This window comes from Balearica regulorum, chromosome 4 (assembly GCF_011004875.1).
Source record: "Balearica regulorum gibbericeps isolate bBalReg1 chromosome 4, bBalReg1.pri, whole genome shotgun sequence".
NCBI classification, from domain to species: Eukaryota; Metazoa; Chordata; class Aves; order Gruiformes; family Gruidae; genus Balearica; species Balearica regulorum.
In genome coordinates this window covers 38,429,452-38,444,636 of record NC_046187.1, presented here as the reverse complement: position 1 = coordinate 38,444,636, position 15,185 = coordinate 38,429,452, and the positions used below count along the sequence as shown (strand labels likewise).

Genomic DNA, 15,185 nt, shown 5'->3' with positions numbered 1-15,185 from the left:
TCTACAAACTTCACTTGTTAGGCGTAAAGTAAGCAGTACCTCTTTGCCCAGCCCCAAGTGCAATCATAAAGAGAGCAGCAGCAGCTCATCCTTTTCCACCTCGTTTGGTAGAGTTGACCAGTGTCATACCTCATACAACTCCCCTCCTCTGCTCGTAAACTCTGCTTATGAGACAATATGTGAGGAACCACTGTGACGGCTTCCAGAGCAGCAGAAAGAAATGGTTTGCCTCATTTTGAAAAGTTTAAGCAGTACTGAAATACCTTCTGCTTGAAATTTTGAATGAAAAACAGGAAATTCCAGAGATGCTAGAATAGTTTTGAAAACACATTTCACTTTCTCAGAAGATTTCGCGTGCTCCTGTTGAAAAAGTGAGGGGGATGGGGACTAATTTAATTAGAAGTCAGACTACACTGTTATTTAAGTCCTGTTTAGTTGGTAAATAGCATTTCAGCATATGATATAGAAATTACCTAGAATTTGCAATAGAAGCTTGAGAAAAACCCAGAAATTCTGATCGGTTTTCTCATATTAAGTGCTTATCTTTCCAAGTTCCAGAGGAGGACATATGCATGTGCTTGTCCTTGTGATACTTTTTCTGATTATCCCATTTTACTTATAAGTACTTCATGATATGTTGGATATAGAACGAAAAGCATTTAAAACATAACTGAACATAGATTCTTTTTTTGTATCCATCTACCTGTTGCTTAAATGCACAAACTGTTCACTGGTGCTTCCTTTACTCTTAAAAACAACCAGTTTGATACGTAAAGTTCTGCTAGTTGCATTCACAAAACTAAGGAAAGCAAACAGTCTTGTAGGGCTTGCAAGACAGTGGATGCTCTGATCCAGTCAAAATCGTAACTGCTGCTAAGTTGGTGACGATGAGTTGAGTCGGTGCTTCAGTAGGATTTCTGCTTGTGAAGCCTTTGCTGGGTTGTATTCATGCCCTGGAGGACCGAGTTCTTATAAGTGTACAGCTGAAATCTTTTCCAATGGAGAAATGGATTTGACTCTGCAGACAGTCAACAGGCTGCATGGCAGTCTTCCTGTTGCTAATGCTTTGCTGGCATGTATTTTTATCTCATGTTAAGATTTCAAGAGACTGAAAAATTAAAAAGAATCTGTTCACCTGAATAGTCACTCATCTAATCATCTCCAGTGCAATAAAGCTAAGGCTAGTTTCAATTTATTCCTTACTATCAGTTCCGTGAGGTTGTGTGGAGAAATACGGCTTTGTGCATTTCATACTTTGAAAATTATATATTGATGGTAAGTGTGGAAGCGGTAGAGCTGTAGTTATTCAAGAAGGGGCTGTAGTTTGTCAGAATCAGAACCCGGGCAGATGAAAGCCTGCTGTAAACACAAGCGTGTCTTGTGCACTGCATGCAGATGTATTGCAGAAAAAAATAAACCTACTTTACAAGTACATAATATTCAATGACATTACATAGGTGCTACTTTACCATGTAAGGTCTTTAGCATTATTGTATGTATGTTCCAGATCTATTCAGTCTAGTGCTAACCTCATTTGGAGTACTAGGCACTCAATCTGGTAGGTTTATCTTTTTGTTTATTATGTTTCATGATGTTACAGAATAACATGCTTTAATATAAAAAAATGTTGCAAACAACCAGATTATAAATTGCTTCAGATGTTGAGAAAAAACCTACTCAAAGTTACTTCTTGTAATTAATTAGCAAAGTTTTGCACTGAACACCTACCTTACCTATTTCAACTAGGAAAAGTAGATTTCTGAAATTTTAAAAATACTTTTGAAGATCTCTTACACTTAAAAAACCCTCCTTACTAGTACTGTATTTCCAGAATGTGTTAGTGTTACTTAAAAGGTATTTTGTTACTGTTACAAACTAAAAATAATTTCACATGCAACTTCCAGTTGGCACGTAGCATTTATTGCTGGTGTGTGTACATTACTCTTTCTATTTACTACACATCCTAGCATAACACTTCCAGACAAGCCAGGTATTCTGGTGTGTGTGGGCTTGAGTACATGTTTGTGTGTTTTCATGCTGTTGATTTGTCTTTAATGTCTGCTTTAGGGCTATTTCTGGTTATTTCAGGGAATGTGGGGTATTGTGTCCAAGTCTTATATGGTTTAAGGAATGGTGCTAGTCTCAGTTACTTTGTAATAAAATTCCTTTAAAATAACACTTTTTTAATTAAAGTGACAACTTAAGAAAGATTTACCATGGAGAGAAGGCACTGAAATTGCTGACACTGAAATAGTATTAATGCATGTAAGGTGTGCTGAAAGTGCATAATTGTTTTCTAACCTGCATGGCGTAACCCTTCCGAGTACTTTAAAGAAAAATGTTCTTCTAAAAATATGTTTATTAGCTTGTTTAGCTATAACTTAAAAAGCTGTTTTTAAAGGCATGCATCCAGAGACATGCACACAATAAATTCAAAGTGTCAATGTTTCAGGGAATCTAAATTATTTTCAGAATTTCAGAAATTGAGAAGGGATAAGTGGAAGGAGAAAATGTTGGGCTGGTGCCAAGCGATAGCTCGTAACCCTCACAGACTTCCAAACAGCACAAGAACACCCGAGGTCTCAGGTGACGCTTCACATAACTCTACTTTGGTGAGTGAAAAGTTACATTTCATGATGGTGGCATGCCGAGATGAACTTCAGAGGTGTTAAATTTATTTTTAAAAACGTAGTGTTTGTCATCGATTGCATTGCCTCAGTGTGTGAAACCCTTTGACATTTGCTATTTACTCTTTCCATTTGCTATTTTTTCATCTTTTATGTTATGCATGGTCCATTCTGACTTGCATGCTATGTCTATAAATCAGTATTGAAGTTTTGTGACTGGTGAAGTCTTTAAGCAGGAAATGTCTTAATATGGATTACTTACATTCTTTGTGATCTTAATCAATGCAGTGGCATTTAGGCCCTGATGAATACAGCGGGATATTATCTAAAGGTAGCTTGTTTGCTCTTTGCTCCTGCCTGTAACAGGGCCAAAGTATAGTATGTCTGCACTTGTTAGCTGGATTTTAAAATTATCTTCATATATTTAACATGATGCTGCAAGAGAAGGTTGGGTTTCTGCATGCAAAGCTATTGATTGTAGATGTTCAGGCCATGTAAAGTATACGATTTACATAGTGGAGTTATCATGAATTGTATGAAGTTGAATAAAGTGACTCATTGACAAGAATTTTAATCCTGCAGTTTTTGCTCATTCAAATAAATCCATTTACATCAGTAGACCTCCCCAGGTGAGTAAGAACTCATACTTGAATGTAAAGGTTTCAGACTGCCCTGCATGTAAGAGCAAAAATTGTCTATGTACTTGTTTTACTTCAACTGTATTGATGTGTTCAGATGACAGCAAAACTGATTATTTGAAACATATTCAGTTAAATATGCCTGGTCCAATTTCAATATTAAGTTTAAAATAGGCACAACATTTTCCTATCCTAAGAAGCACGAGGTATCAGGAAGTGCTGCCCTCCAGTTGATGAAACATGGACATGAGGACATCTAAGCAGAAAGGTGAATAATTATTTATAACCACTCATGAAATGTAGTATTCCAAAGAGTGTGAAGAGAGTTATAAATTAAGAGGCAGTGGTCTGTTTGAAAGTTGTTGAAGTTCTGGTGAAAAAAAGCCCCTACTTAATGTGCCAAAATTATCTTGTCCAATGGTAGATTTTATAGAACGTAAGTTTCTACTAAGGAGGAGAACACAAAAAGGCAGCACTTAAAATTGCAAATTTTATAGTTTACTTAATATCCTAGATTATTATTATTATAGCTCATTTTCATCTGGAATTCTTTTCTTTCAGAGAAATAAAAGGAAATTAAAAAGCAATGAGTCATGAAATAAGAAACTTCAAGTATATTATCCCCATATTTAATTACTATTATTAGTAGTATTATTATGACTATTTTCTTTTTAAATTTTATTTAATTAATAGTAATGTTTAGATATTCCTAGTAATAGGTGGTAGCTATTAAGGAATTTAGATGTGTGGAAATTTGCATATTTTGATTTCTGCTTGACTGCTAGTCAACGTTTAATTCAGTTTGATATTCCAGAGATAAGCATTCCAATCTACCAGATGGGATTTAGAAACGATGAACTGGGAATACAGTTCATAACAGTTGAATCAGTAGAGTTAGCATGTTTTAACCTTATTAATATTAAAACTTGATCAAAAATAAGTTTGCGTGAAACTATATAGACTGCTGCTTAGTTGATGAAGTGCGTAAGAAAGCCAGAGATAGATACAAACAACTGGGGAAGATATTGTGTGTCCTTTAATGTCGTGATTGGCTATAGAACAATAATCTTCACAACCGGAAATGAAACAATAATACCTTGTGAGGCTTGTCAAGCTTTCCTCTTCATTTTCTTCGCTTCCTGCCCTCTCAACCGTTACTCTTTCTATTGATCGCTTCTGAAGAAATGACATTCGGTATAAGCTTTTGCTGGCAGCATCTTTCCAACTTGTGGGCTGTAGGCTGAAAATCCTTGTTTTTCTTATGAACATTTTTAAACTGAAATCTTGTTTCAAAATCTTGATTTTGCTTAGTAGTCTTAGCCTTTCGATGTTGAAAAATTTTCCATCTGGTCTTGAGTGAAGATAGACTTTAGCACTGGAAAATGAAAAATAATGAAACAGCAGAAAGTAAAGAATATAACAAATTATTTGTTGTAAGTGTACAAAGCCACTTCCGATGACCTATTGAAGTCCCTTCTTTCTGAATTAACCATTTTTCAGGGCATTGCAGCTCTTCTGTGGACCTGGTTCCCTTAGTAGGAGTTTACTTGGTCTGTCTTCGGGCACAGTTACGGTAGGAAGGCACAGCCCTTTGCTTCCTTGGACTGTAGGTGGCAAGTCTGGGTTTGGTGGGAAGCAAACTGGAATGTACACTGCATTTTTTTTCCCCACCTCTGCCATATGTCTTTTGTGTACGCTTCTGATTCAGCAGACTGTCTTCTGTATTTCAGAATTTCAGTTAAGACTTTTCAAAAGAAACTTTCCTTTCCATTTAAAAATAAACTCTCAAATTTGATCATTTCACAATGATACTTCCCCAAAGGGGAATGACCTGAAAATTGCAAGTGCATCTTATTAATTTTTTATGAAAAGAAATATTTTTCTCTCTTACTGAAAGAAAGAAGGAAGCTTGTGGAGTAGGAAGCAGGTTATGATCATTAACAAATTGCTTTTTTCATTAAGCAAGTAAATGGAATACTGAACAGCAGCGCAGGAAAAACTAAAAAAAGAAATTAGCTCATGAAAACACTGAAATAAAGAGTTTAATAAAATCAGTTATGCCATTTAATTTTATTTGAAGAGTTTAGCTTCATCCAAATCAAATAAATCCTGAAATATTTCAGCAAAACTGAACTAAATATTCTTTGAAATATTTTTCCATTATTATTTTCAACTTAATTATAATATTATTCCCAGGCTTTATCACCTTAGTCTACTTTACTTGAAGATTAAAGCCTTTGTGCTCAATTTTAGTGGAACTCTAGCTTCTTGGTTCTGAGCATACATCAAAATTTTGAGTCATTCTATAATCAAAGGAGGCATAACTTCTCAAAAAAATATTAATATTACAATTTGTTGGATTTGGGGGTATGTATTGATAATTTTAGATTCATAGGGAGTAGACCTATTTTTTTTTTCCATACTCAAAACAATTTCATGTAGTCCATTAACTTGATGTAGTGGGACATAAGCCTGGAATTGACTTTGCTTCTCTGATAGCTAGAAAACATGTTTTTCAAGCTGAACTTACTATCAGTTTATGCTTGTTTGTCCTTTGTACATTGTTTCTAAACCTTTAAAGGTTTACCCTTCCTAATGTTCATCATAAGATTTATTTTTAGACACCTGTAATGTAACTTTTCAACTTTACTTTCCTTTTTTGTAATAGTTTCCATATTCTCATTAATATCTTAAAAGGTCCTGTCTATTCCTGCTCCAGTTTGAACACAAGTGACCAGTTGTACACAGTATTCCTGATCAAATTTTCTGTTTCTAACAATTGTGACGCTAATTGTTCCCTATCCAGTAACACAATTATCATACTGCATAGATTTAGGATCACTTTATTGATATATTTTTGTAGCTATTATTTTAGTTTTGAGACCAAACCTCTGGACTAGACTATGTTAAGTTTTGATCAGTACCTGAAAACTGTATCAATTCCAATTATTATTGCTCCTCTATTCTTCTCCACTCACTGTTTTTTATATTTATTTAGAAAAAAGACCTTTTCCTATTTAACCTTCTGTTTTTGAAAGTTTGATTCTAGGTTGTGGGGGTTTTTTCTTTTTCTTTTTCTTTTTTTCCTAGTAATTCTTACTTTTTTCATTACTTTTTAGTACGTTTCTTTTGCTTTTCTATTTCATGTATGCTTCATCTACTATATTTATCTCTTCTGAAGCAGATATTCAATCAGACAAATCTGAAGATGTTCAGATTATTCTCTACAGGTTTTTTCTTTTCTTAAATGCAAATTCATATAATTTCACTTTTCCATTTATCTGATTTTTGCTAGAGTTGAGGAAAGAATAGTAATGTTTTCTTCCTTAATTGAAAAGAATCCAGATCTTGAAAGCTCATAATTCTATGCAATAGTATTTGCAGATTTTCTGTCTAGTGAAAGGAAAATGAATATAATTGAAAACGTACAATTTTAAATTCTTTCTTCATGAGTCACTTGTCTCCATACTGACAGTATCTATTTATACTGTGATTCTGTAAGCGTACGTATGTATGGTTAGTTCAAATGATTTTGATGGGAATGCATAAATATGTATTAACATTGATTAAGCAATTTGACTAGAAGCAGTTCTGTGTCTATCTTTGCTCGGTGTGTAGTGTTTCTTGAGGTCCTAATTCAGAATTTGAGCTTTATCACAATCTATGTTCTTAATAGTTATGTAGAGCCCGTTCTGCATAGGGTATGAACTGGTCCTTGATTCAGTACATTATGTTAGACACATGAAGCTAATGGCACATGAGCACATACTTAATGCTGAATTGTAGTCATTAGTACATACTACTTTTCCCTGTTGTGTTCCCCACTAGAATTATGGGTCAATATCTGTGGAAGTATAGTTGTGTGAGTAACTAGATAATTTATGTTTGTATATGCAAATGAAATTTAGAAGTCATGGCAAATGGTCAAGAATCTAATTTATCTCTAAGGAAGGATTTTTTTATATGCAAGCAAATGATACCATCTGCTTCTCCGAGAGGGTAAAGTATGTTTACGAATTATCTGTTTGACATAGGCAGATCCCAGGTTGCCACGTCTGATCTACAGATGTTGACTGAGCAAGTTAGTAGTAGTAAATGGTCATTCCAAAGTATCATTAAACAAACAATGGAAAGTGGTTTTGTTGTGATTTAACCCCAGCTGGCAGCTCAGCCCCATGCAGCTGCTCGCTCTCTCCCCCTCGATGGGATGGGGAAGAGAAGCAGAGGTGACAAGTGAGAAAACTCACAGGTTGAGGTAAAGACAGTTTAACTGGTAAAGGAAAATCTGGTCACACAAGCAAAACAAGGAATTAATTCACTCCTTCCCATCAGCAGGCAGATATTTGGCCATCTCCAGAAATGCAGGGCTCCATCACGTGCAACGGTTAGTCAGGTCAGGGGTCAGCTGTCCTGGCTGTGTCACCTCACAACTCCTTGTGCACCCCCGGCCCCCTCACTGGTGGGGTGGGGTGAGAGGCAGCAAAGCCCTTGGCTCTGTGTCAGCACTGCTCAGCAGTAACGAAAACATCCCTGTGTTGTCAACACTGTTTCAGCACAAATCCAAAACACAGCCCTGTACTAGCTACTATGGAGAAAATTAACTCTATCCCAGCCAATATCAGTACAGTTTTCCCTCCACTGATAAACTGAGAAGCTGGGGTTTAGATGTAAGTTCTAACTATCTGAAAGTTCTGAATAGCGTTGGAATGATTTATCACTACATAAGTCCCAACCAACCCAAACCATTCCATGATTTTGTGATCTTTATCTAAAACCCAAAATTTAATTCCAGAACAAGAAAGATCTCTTGATCTGAGCTTGAAGTGTTTGATTGCCTGATTTTCATCAAGGGAATGTAATTCCTTCCTGAAAATCCTGTGAAATAGGATCCATCTAAGTTTTCTTATCAGTGCAAGCCTGTTACTGTTAATCTAACAGGGGTTGGGGGGATGTTTAATATCTGTATTTTAATTTGTTATAAGAAAATTTTGTAGTTTAATACTCAAAAACTAGATGTAATTGAGAAAAGAGTGATTATCTAAGACTATGGAGTTGGGTAATCTGAATTATCTTCTTTTTTGCATAACTATTAAGTAGACTTTATTAATTAGTCTGTAGAACCAGCTAGGAAATCCACCATACTATACCTACAAAATTCTCTATAGACACTGCTTTTGGAAATCTAGTAGTAACTTTAATATAGTAGCCAAAAAATGTGTATATGTGAATCAAACTGTGGAAGAGAGAGATTCTATAGAGAAATGTAATTTCAAAAGGGGCAGAATTATTCACCTGGTATAATAAATTATATGCTGTTTAAACCTTCTCTTAGTCTATACTTCTAGAAGAATAAAAATATACCTGAGTATACCATATTTAATTACGCATTGAAAAAAGGAACAGTTGAGAATATAAGCTTTGGTGATTCAGGCGTACTGCTCCTGGCTTCTCTATCAGGTAGCTTATGGAATAATATATGAGGTCTGCATAAATTTGTGGGGGGGGGAGGGGAAGAGGAGGTTCCTAAATATCTCATGTTCTCTGGTGCTGCACATCTCAGCTGGGCTGATTCCCCTGATTCTTCTGGTGCTGAGTTCTATCCTGACTGGTTTTTCTGTTCATTTCTCATGGACATCATGAAACTTCTAGAGCATTTCAGTTCAAGCCAGCATTTGTTTGGATATTCTTGACCTGAAATTCTTGTTGCCATTGTTCACTCTACTTTTTGATTCACCTCACCTGTGAATCTTTCCTCAGATGCTCTAAGGCCTTTTAAGAAGAAATTTAATTAGATGCATATTCATTTTCAGCATTTTACAACAGGGTACTTTTTAGTTTTATATTTAGTAAGTAAGTCCCTTAGTATCTGTTAATGTTAAGCTATGGAAACTTTTCCTTGTGATGTACATATTCCACATGGGGCTCATCCTTCTGCACTATGATGCATGCTCCCCTGCAGGGTAATTGTTTTAACTATTTATTACTTTCTAATTTACAGGGCCAGCCTAAGCTGTCAGTGGCCTCAGTAGCCATGCCACCCCAGACCAATCTTACTGATTTTCCTTATATTTAAAGCCAATTAGCAGTTGTAACCTGGGTTACCATCACCTTCTGGCTTCTCACCACAAATGCGTTGTTCTAAGGCTGGAAAGTTGTTAAGAGTTCATTTGTGTTTCTTTGTGTGCATACGTAAACCATTAGAGCAGGGCAGATGTAGGCCAAAGCTTTTGGGTTCGTCTCCCCCAGTGCTCAGTTTCTTCCTCAGTGCATACCAGCATCATTTAATGGTTTAAGAGCAGGGCAGATGTGGTCAAACTTTTACTTATTTGACCAGTGATTTCAGTTAGGCTTCCCCTGTGACAGGCTTGAAATGACAGTGCTCACTAAAATCATTTTCATTTCTCTTGTGAAAAGAATGACATATTTCCTGAGCAAAAATAGAGGCCACACAGAAAATTACTGTTACTTTGCATTTGTAGAAGCAACAATAACTTAAATATTGGAGAGTGAGAGAAAAAAAAAAGGCTTATCTGAATGCTGCCTTCAATATGAGCAAATTATTATTATTATTATTAAATATTTTATTCAGCTTTATAACTTATATGATATTTATGTTTTCTAGGTGTTAGGTGTCCACATTTACAGATACTTTTATCAGTGGAATTTGCAAGAAATTATTTCATGTAGATTAAATTACTATAAGAAGACATTGACAAAAAATATTCATTAAATATCTGTGTAACTGTTTCAATAGATTGTATTCAATCTTTTATTCTTTCCCCGAAATATTTCATGCACCTTGTTTCTCACAGCAACATGTGTTCACAAGATTGGTTCAAATCTATTTCATATAAATTATTCATAATTTGTTTCTTTTTTGTACAGTTGAAGCTGTCTCGTTAGTCTGTTTCATTTAGAAAAAAGAGACATCTTTGAAGTGTAGAATTTAAAATGTAGTAATTTTTTTTAGTTTTGGAGAGAAGCAGTAGACTTGTTCACATAACTTTTGACTGAAAGCTCAAGAATTATTTTTCTAGCAATTTTTAATATGTCCATAAAAATCTTATACTTAGTTTAAAGTGTGTAAACTTCCAGGTTATATTATGTAGGGTTATAGATACAGAAACAAAGAGGGAATTACTGGATCACCATTCAGTTTCTATCTGGAAAATAAGTTCTAGAAAATGAGAAAATCAGACAGGGCCAAGTAATTAACCTATGTTTTTTATAAGGTAAAATGGGTTATTCTCATTTTAGCTCAGCGAAGCTTTCAGTCCCATCATTAACTGAAGACCTACACTGTAATGGGGAAGCCAGGATGACAGGAAGCATCAAAGAAATGTCTCTGCTCATTCATTTATTGCCAGAGTAATACCACCAAGGAAAGCTATGAAAGCACATCAAGTTAAAAAGAAAAAAAAAAAAAAAAGTAGTGGTAGAAGATGATTCTGCAACTTTATCTTGTAAAAAATCTGATGGTAATACTAAATATTTAAGTTAAATTGGAAGTTTACATAGTACTCCCATTTCTGAGGATCCACATTGTTTGCATGATATTTTGTAGTCTAATGCTGCTTGAATAACTATATCCAGAAACAGTACTAGTATAAGCTCTCTACTGTGCTGACTACTGCGGTCTGTGCAATTCAGTCCTGTCAACAGAAATGTGTATGCATCCTTTGCTTGAAGAGTCTATACTGATACCATTTACATGCTTACAGTGAAGTATGTGTATATAAGTTTGTACAGCAGCAGTTTAGAGCATTGATAGAAAAGGGTAAGAATCAGGATTTCCCTCATCTTTATATATGTGTATATATATATTTATTTCAACCCTGCTAGTTTAAATTGTAGCTAATCACATAAGTTTGTGCGGTTTCTGCAACAGGATTCATTCTCACTGTTAAGTGGTTTACAAAGTAATTATTACTGCAAAATATACTCCAAAATACTCAAAAAAATATTCTTAAGAGGAAAATGGGGTTGTACGTGTATGCGTAGAAGCCATTTCATGCATTCATATTAGTACATAAATTTTGCTACAGACAGGGATGGAAGAAGAAAGTAGCAAACTGCAGGGAGCTGTATGTCTCCGTAGACACATCCCTAACGTATTCCTCTGCTCCGTTATCCTCAGTAAGAGTCTTCCCAACCCTGCAAACGATTTGCTGTTGATTTTGTGGTGCAGGAGGCTACGCAGCACGCCACATCTCTGCAGCTAGCTGTTCATCTGATGCGATGGTATGTCAATGTGTCGTGGACGCATTTCAGCCCACATTCAGCACTGTGTTCCACCCGACCTGTGGGCTGGTTTTCCTGCAGCGTAACGAGTCTGCACGAATCGGGACTGTGCTGTGAGCACCTGGCTTGTATAGGGATGGTTTGAGTCCTCGCCGCAGCTCTCTGTGGTTCTTCCTTTTATTTAACAGAGACATGCTGTAGCATAGAAGATTAAGTAGGGCCCCTTGAAATCTGCAGAACGTATGAGTTTTCCTTTTTATAAGATTTGGATAGAGCACTGAGCTAGGAGAGGGTCTGGGAAGAAATCAGATCTTCAAATAAATGATAACCTTTATAAGCGGATTCTTCCAGAAATACTCTGGGGGAAGATTCTGAAATCTAATGTTATCGCTCTGTTTTCCAGTTGGCAGTGTCACTGAATACTTGCCATTGCAACTGCAATTGTGGTGTCCCCTTTACAACAAAGAACAGCAACAGGAAATGCTGGAGTGATGAACTGAAGCAGAACAAAAGATCGTAGTTGCTGTGTGGGTTCAAGTGCTGACTTGCGTTGTATGTAACATCCACATAACTTTGTGAAAGTCACTTCTACTTTGTGATTTCAGCCTCATTAATGTGAACTAATGGTAACACTCAGGATAAAATTTCACTCACAATTGTATGGTGCTTAAATCCTGTAGAGACAAAGGTGTTAGATGTATCCTGGTTGATAGTGGGAGGATTAAAGAAATTTGGATAATACGAAGGAAGAGGAGAAAATATGGCAGAATACCTAGTGTCTTTCTAGAGATGAGTCAACAGGTAGACTGAGGTTTAGTGTTTGCTCCACAGGAGATGGAAGTAAAAGTGTGAACTAGGTACCCTGCTGCAGTTTCAGAGCTGTTAGTTCAAATCTTGGTCTTGGAAATGCCAGTCCTATCAATTTACTTAAAAATGGGTACGTGGTCAAAGATGGCCATATGTGGATGCTGACCGTATCGCTTCTGTCGACTCTGCTGACTATGAAAGAAAACTGCCTGTGATCTTGTTAGGCCATTTACATTCTGGGGTTAATGTTTTATTTTCTCCCCCTTGTCCTTTCATAAAGTATGAGATGGGAGTAATAGGATGAGATTAAGAAAGGGAAATTTAGGCTGAAGGTGAAGTACATACTCTTGACAACGCAATGTCTTAGGCTGCTATATGATTTTTGTATTGAGGGTTGCAGGAGTCCTGTGTCTGTGATCCTTGAAATTTGGCATGGAAACATTTGCATGAGATACTTGTATTAGGTTTTTTCCTGCCTCTGATTTTCTGTGCATATAGGTTTTTTACCTGTTTCTAAAAGAAATACATCCTAGCTTTTCTTGCCCTGGTGATTCTTTTATAAAATCAATGGTATGAAAGTTACAACTTCTGTACTAGATCGGTTGACTGACTATGATTTGTCTAATCATTAAGCATTGTTTAAATAGAAGTGCTTAGATTTCATCCTTTGTGAAGATCTGTTTTGTGGTAAAGTGCCTGTTTTCTGTTTCTGTGTCTCGTCTTTCTATTTTTTCTCTTTTCCAGTGTGCACTGACCCTGACAATATTTACTTGTTAAACATGTAGGTTGTAATTTATATAACTGAGTTATTGTTTTTCATAAGGCATCGTAAATAGGATCTGATATTTGGCCCCCTTTACATTAAGAAGAGAGGCACCAAATGTAACCATGCTTTTTTTGCATTTTTATACCCAAAAATTAAATACTGATTCTCTTTCATGATAGATCAGGGCAAAAAATAGTGTATTTTTTTTTCTGTGACTCTTTTTCTCTTTTCTGTTGTTTTGGAGAAACAGAATTTTATGACATACCGCATAACCGTGATCTGACAGAAAAAGGGGGAAAACATGACATAATTTGATTTCATATTTGGTTTCAGTATTACAAAGAGGGGGTCTTATTTTCCATTTATTTTCTATTTACGCAGAAATGATACGCTTAAATTTTGAGAAATGTTTGTTATTCTTAGCTTTAATATGGTATTTATTTCATGTATAAGAATTGTTTTCAGTTGCACTGAGGTATGCTCACATGTGTAGTCTACATTGTTATTTTTCAGGCTGTAAGTGCCTTGTTCCAGCAATATGTAAAGGTGATACTAAACGTATTTTAAGTTTTATTACTAAATTGGTATACTGCACTTTTTTTGCTGCTGTGAGAGAGAAGAAAGATTTTCATCTTACACAGATGTTTGGGTTGGTTTGTTGGTTTTTTTTTTTTCATTTAGAATCATAGAATCATTTAGGTTGGAAAAGACCTTTAAGATCATTGAGTCCAACAATAAACCTAACACTGCCAAAATGGAAGGTTTCCCAAAACAATTAAATTAGCTGTCAGTTTGAGCTATTCTTCTCCTTTAATATTTGCCAAGATACTAAAATAGCCCTGGAAAGACTTTGGTTTTGTTTGTTTTAAGATTAGGATTCTAAAATGTGTATGAAAAATACAAATTAAAAATTCTTCTTTGAAAATGTAATTGGCTAAAACATTTGAAATAAAAATGAGTGATTATATCTTTTTTTATAATAACTTGTATTCTTTCCATAGAAATAAATCAGGTAGCTTACAGCAATTTTGCCTTCCTTTGCCTGCCATGTTAAAAAAAGGAAAAAAAGGTCAAAAAAATGAGGGAACAAATACAGGAAAAAAAAATAAATTGAAGAACATACATAGAAAATTGTATTAATTCAATGCAATCCCATTTTGCTCTTCCTTGGTATAATTTGGCTCCTCACGGTGTCTTGCTGTCCCAGGCAAGAATCAGTACTCTGTTGTGGGGCTATCTTTGCTGTCAGTCAGTCCATAATTGGCATTTTCAGTGTAACCACTGGAAGAAATATAGAAGGGAAATGTGTAAATAAGGGGAAAAGGTGTATTGTTGAAGAAAAAGCGATTATAGAATAACCTTATTTACTGATTAGGCCATGAATTTGAACTTGTGGTTTCCCTAGACAAAGAAACTCCCCAAAACAAAGAAATAAACAGAAGAAAAAAATCTCCAAACCTGAAGTGGCTGCAGACTTGCTGCTCCTTGTACTTCGCAGAGAAGCTGTTGAGTACAGGCTCTGCCCAGTGTAAGTTTAAGAGTAAGCATTTTCTTCCTAGCAGCCAGTATAGTGCTGTGTTTTGGATTTAGGACAAGATTAACGCTGATAACACACTGATGTTTTCAGTTGTTGCCAAGCAGCCAAGGACTTTTCAGCTTCTCACACTGCCCTGCCAACAGGAAGGTGGGGGGGCACCCAAGGAGCTGGGAGGGGGCACAGCCAGGGCAGCTGACCCCAACTGGCTAGAGGGATAGTCCATACCATATGACATCATGCTCTGTATATAAATGGAGAAGTGGGCTGGGAGGCAGAGCAGCTTGGGATCTTGCCGAGCATTGCCTTCGGGTGGTGAGAAATTGTGCTGCTCATCACTTGTTTTGTACATTATTATTATTATTATTATCATCATCATCTTCCTCTCTGTCCTACTAAACTGTCTTTATCTCAACCCAGAAGTTTTTGTTTTGGTGGGGTTTTTTGTTTGATTTTTGGTTTGGGTTTTTTTTTCCATTTTCAATTCTCTCCCCCATCCCACCGTGGCGGATAGTGAGCGAACAGCTGTGTGGTTGTTTTAGCTGCTGACCGGGTTAAACCACAACAGTAGA

At 35.9% G+C, this 15,185-nt stretch overlaps 1 protein-coding gene across 2 annotated transcripts in view; it reads left to right on the top strand.

The window, feature by feature from the left end:
• The window catches only part of MARCHF1 (membrane associated ring-CH-type finger 1), a 241,582-nt gene that overhangs the window by 143,054 nt on the left and 83,343 nt on the right, over window positions 1-15,185 (top strand). For both annotated transcript variants that reach the window (XM_075751823.1, XM_075751824.1), the window contains one exon: window positions 2,473-2,612. In XM_075751823.1, coding sequence (XP_075607938.1) covers window positions 2,511-2,612 — 102 coding nt within the window. In that variant the 5' untranslated portion in view covers window positions 2,473-2,510. The remainder of the gene's footprint in view (window positions 1-2,472; window positions 2,613-15,185) is intronic.